The sequence below is a fragment of the Priapulus caudatus genome, unplaced genomic scaffold (genome assembly GCF_000485595.1).
Source record: "Priapulus caudatus unplaced genomic scaffold, Priapulus_caudatus-5.0.1 Scaffold79, whole genome shotgun sequence".
NCBI lineage: Eukaryota > Metazoa > Priapulida > Priapulimorpha > Priapulimorphida > Priapulidae > Priapulus > Priapulus caudatus.
The window spans coordinates 523,104-526,861 of NW_014577140.1; the positions used below are offsets into that span (position 1 = coordinate 523,104).

General features: G+C 48.7%; 1 protein-coding gene across 1 annotated transcript in view; it reads left to right on the forward strand.

Moving 5' to 3' along the window:
- The window catches only part of LOC106821619, a 21,360-nt gene extending 18,243 nt beyond the window's left edge, over nucleotides 1-3,117 (forward strand). The window contains exons 5-6 of the mRNA XM_014826510.1: nucleotides 1,629-1,746; nucleotides 3,011-3,117. Coding sequence (XP_014681996.1) covers nucleotides 1,629-1,746; nucleotides 3,011-3,092 — 200 coding nt within the window. The 3' untranslated portion in view covers nucleotides 3,093-3,117. The remainder of the gene's footprint in view (nucleotides 1-1,628; nucleotides 1,747-3,010) is intronic.
- The last annotated feature ends 641 nt before the right edge of the window (nucleotides 3,118-3,758 follow it).

Here is a 3,758-nt window from a genome sequence, read left to right on the forward strand (position 1 = left end):
GTCTTTGTCTAAACGGCGCACGTGGGCCCCACACACGCTTATGACGTGGCAGCCAATGAGAGAGACGGAGGAGAGAGTGCACAAAGGCGTCTGCCTGTTAAATACGCGCGTCCTTTCCATTGTCTCACGTTCTAGTCCCGCGGGGCACCTCGACGGCTCTCATTGGCTGGCCCGTCCCATCTCTGTGCTCAACGGTAGACAAAGCCTTGACCAATACTGCTCCTCTGTGTCTCTCATTGGCTGCCACGTCATAAGCGTGTGTGGGGCCCACGTGCGCCGTTTAGACAAAGACTATTAGAATTTCCCTAAGTTTGATTAACATTTTAAAATTGTAACACATATTTCTGCATTACAGTCTTTGTTGTTCTTACACGGGGATAACAGTTACTATACTATCAGGAGTAGATAATAGGGAATTCCCTCTTATCTACTGCTGATACTATCATCACCCCACCACCCCTCCCGCCTGCGTGTCTGTGCGTGTTTGCTGTTAGATACTGCTGTCTCGTGACACCCGTTACTCCCCCTATCCGTCCGTCCGCCTCCCCCCACCAAACAGGATGTTTTTCTGCTGCTGGCTGCCGTGTCCCGCACTCCCCTCTCTCTCTCGGCACTCGCTTCTCCACCAGGGAACCTGTTAGCTAGCTGTCAGCTTGTCTCCGGTCGAGTTACCACCACGGCCCGTACTCACACCCCGGCAGTTAATACGACACGGTGTACTGTAGGGAGGAAGTTTCCGTGCATTGGTCGTCGTAACGGATTTGTGTGTGTGTGCATTCGGCTGCATAAACGCGGGCACTCGGTCGCACACCCCAGCAGTTACGTACACGTTGTAAGAAGTCCTCGTGCATCGTAGGAGTTTTTGTGTGTGCGATCGGCTGCACAAGCGAGGGTCCTGTCAGGAAGTGGTTGCTGGGGGCTGCGCGCACGTGTGCGTACGGACGGACGAGCAGTGCTGCGGTCGCGGTGGGCTGGTTTAGTTAGAATTTTAGATAGATAGCTGCGCTGCCCACGATAGATAGAGAGAGAGAGAGACAAGTTGCGACACACACGCACGCAGGAAATGTGAGTATTTTTACACGGGGGTGGGTGACGCACTACGCACTGTGCTGATAAGCGCATGGACACACACGGGCAAACACTCCACTCGCACACACAGGCAAGCTGCGTAGAACAGTGAGGACGGAGTGTCGCGTGGAGTCAGCAATAGAATTTTCCCCGTCGTCGTCGGTGGCACCATCGTTTCGCGCGCGTTCTTTCGTCGTCTTTCCGTGCTGTCGCCGTCGTGCCCTGCACGTCTCTTGGTCACAGCAAGACAGCAGAGCATCCAGGTGCGAGAGTGACTCATGCAGATGGCATGTGCCTCTTCGGCGTTCATTTCCTCTCTGCCACATACGCGTACGTGCATATGTGCGTGCGCGCGTGAGGTTTCATATGTGCGTGCGTGCCGCGTTTCATATTAGAACATTACGTGTGTGCGTGCGCGCATTAGGTTTCGTTTCTATCTGTTTCTATGTCGCGATATTAAACTTTCGATCGCATCACTTGCATCCCCACGATAGATCGTGTTTCGTACTCGCATCACGTGACGTTCACGGAATACGCTTTTTTCTTCCTTCTCCTCGCAGGAATGCCATTCGCTCGCCAGGATGCTAGCCTAGAGAGGCAACATGAGCTCCAACTCATCAACGGCAAGTCGACGAAGTTCCTGCGGCAGAAGCAGCTGGAAATGGAGAAGCGAATTCGGTGAGTGAGAGAGGCATGCACGATATAGAGGTGTCGCTGCCGGTTACACACGCGATACACACGCCCGCTGTCAGACCGATGTCTGGGGTCGCTGCATCCACAAAGCAATAACCTAGCTCTAGAATTAAGCCCATCGCTCTGCCACAGGCAGGGACACACCTGTGGCAGAGCGAAGGGCTATAGTTCTAGAGCTAGCAATAACGTTAACGCGGTGCGAATGTGTGATGTATGTAGGTTGAAGCGTACAGCACACACGTGCGATATAGGGCTGTAATTTATGTGTAGGCTGTACCAGTGCCTCCCTTTAATTCTCAGCCTTGTAGTGTCCCATTATAATTCATAGGTTGGTACTACTATTGTGCCACTTTAACTCGTAGGCTAGTAATCCTGAGTCGGACCTAATTCGGGACCCTCGTACATAAATAATCATTGTCGTCTAACCCCCAAACCTAACCCTAACCCCAATCCTAATCATAATAATCCAATCCCATTGTCAAAATCCGAGGTCATGAATTAGGATTAAGCCTGTAGCGAGGTTAGGTAGTCTGAGCGATATTTCGATACTTATATATCACAATATATTTCGATACTTCTTCTCAGGCTTTTGCAGGCTTTGATATTTCTAGGCGTTATCACGGCATGCCTGTCATTACTGCTGCTGTAAGAAGCAGTGTAATGTGATGTAAGAGGTGGGCAGTGCTCAATTTTAAGGTTTTTTTTTGGTTGTCCGGAAGACAACCAAGAGAGTAGCATATGGTTGAACTTGTCCCTCAAGAATTTTGGTTGTCCGGATATTATTTAAACATGTGCTGCATGCGCTCTGCTCACGTGATGCTCAGTGCTGTAAAGCTAAAGGCCAACATGTACATTTTGTACGTATTGCAGTGACAGCAGACATGGCCATTCGCATTGTTTCACTCATTATATGAAGAGAATAAAATATTGGTAATGTGGTAAATGATGCTGGGATCAATGACGTATAATAATATTAATTAAAAGTTGCATGAAATTTATTTCATAACATTTACATTAACACTGTGTCAAGTCACAGATGAGCAAAAATTAAAAATTAACAAATTAAAAAAAGAAAAATTTTAAAATTAATTTAGAGGTTGGACACCGGACAACCACGGAAGCAATTTGTAGTTGCCCGAGAGAAAATCCAGTCGTCACGGACGACCGGACGACTGTTAAAATTGAGCACTGGGTGGGTAACCGTGGGTTACACGTGTGATCATCGATGGCGCGACTTGTCTTCTTACAGTGAGTTTGCCGACCAGCAGAAGCTAGAGTTTTCCGAATTACAGCGCAGGACAATCCAGGACAAGAACGTTGTTCTAGGGTAAGTTCTCGAGCGAGAATAAAGTCCTGTATGCATGAGTCGCGTGAAGGAAATGCCAGACGTGTCCTTTATAGACAGGTGTCCGTTTTATAGAGGTGATCTCTTTGTTGACTAAAGTGAAATGCCGAGGGGTCCTTTCGAGAGGTAGTTAGTTGGAAATAGGACAGTCAGTTGTGCGTTCTATGGAGGTGGTTTCGCTGTATATCTGCCACTGAAAGGATCACCACAAGGGTCCATTTTATAGAGGAACTAGCTAACACAGGTTTGGCTGGGCAGACTTGGTCTGAGTGCACCTAGTAGTCATTCCAGATACTGGTAGCTGATATGCAGGTGCTAATGGAATGCTGTGTAAGAACTGTATGAGAGAGAGAGAGAGAGAGAGAGTGCAAGAGAGAGAGTGCGAGAGAGTATGAGAGGGGAAAAGGAGGGAAAGAGAAGAAGAGAGAGTGCGAGAGAGAGAGTGAGAGGGGAAAAGGAGGGAGAGAGGAAGAGAGAGAAGAAGAAGAAGAAGAGAGAGAGCGAGACAAAGTGTGAGAGAGAGAAAACAAGTGTGAGAGGAAAAGGAGGGAGAGAGAAAAAACAAAGTGAGGGGGGAGGAGAGGAGAGAGAGAGAGAGAGAGGGAGAGAGAGGTAGAGAGAGCGAGAGAGAGGGAGAGAAGAGAGAGCGAGA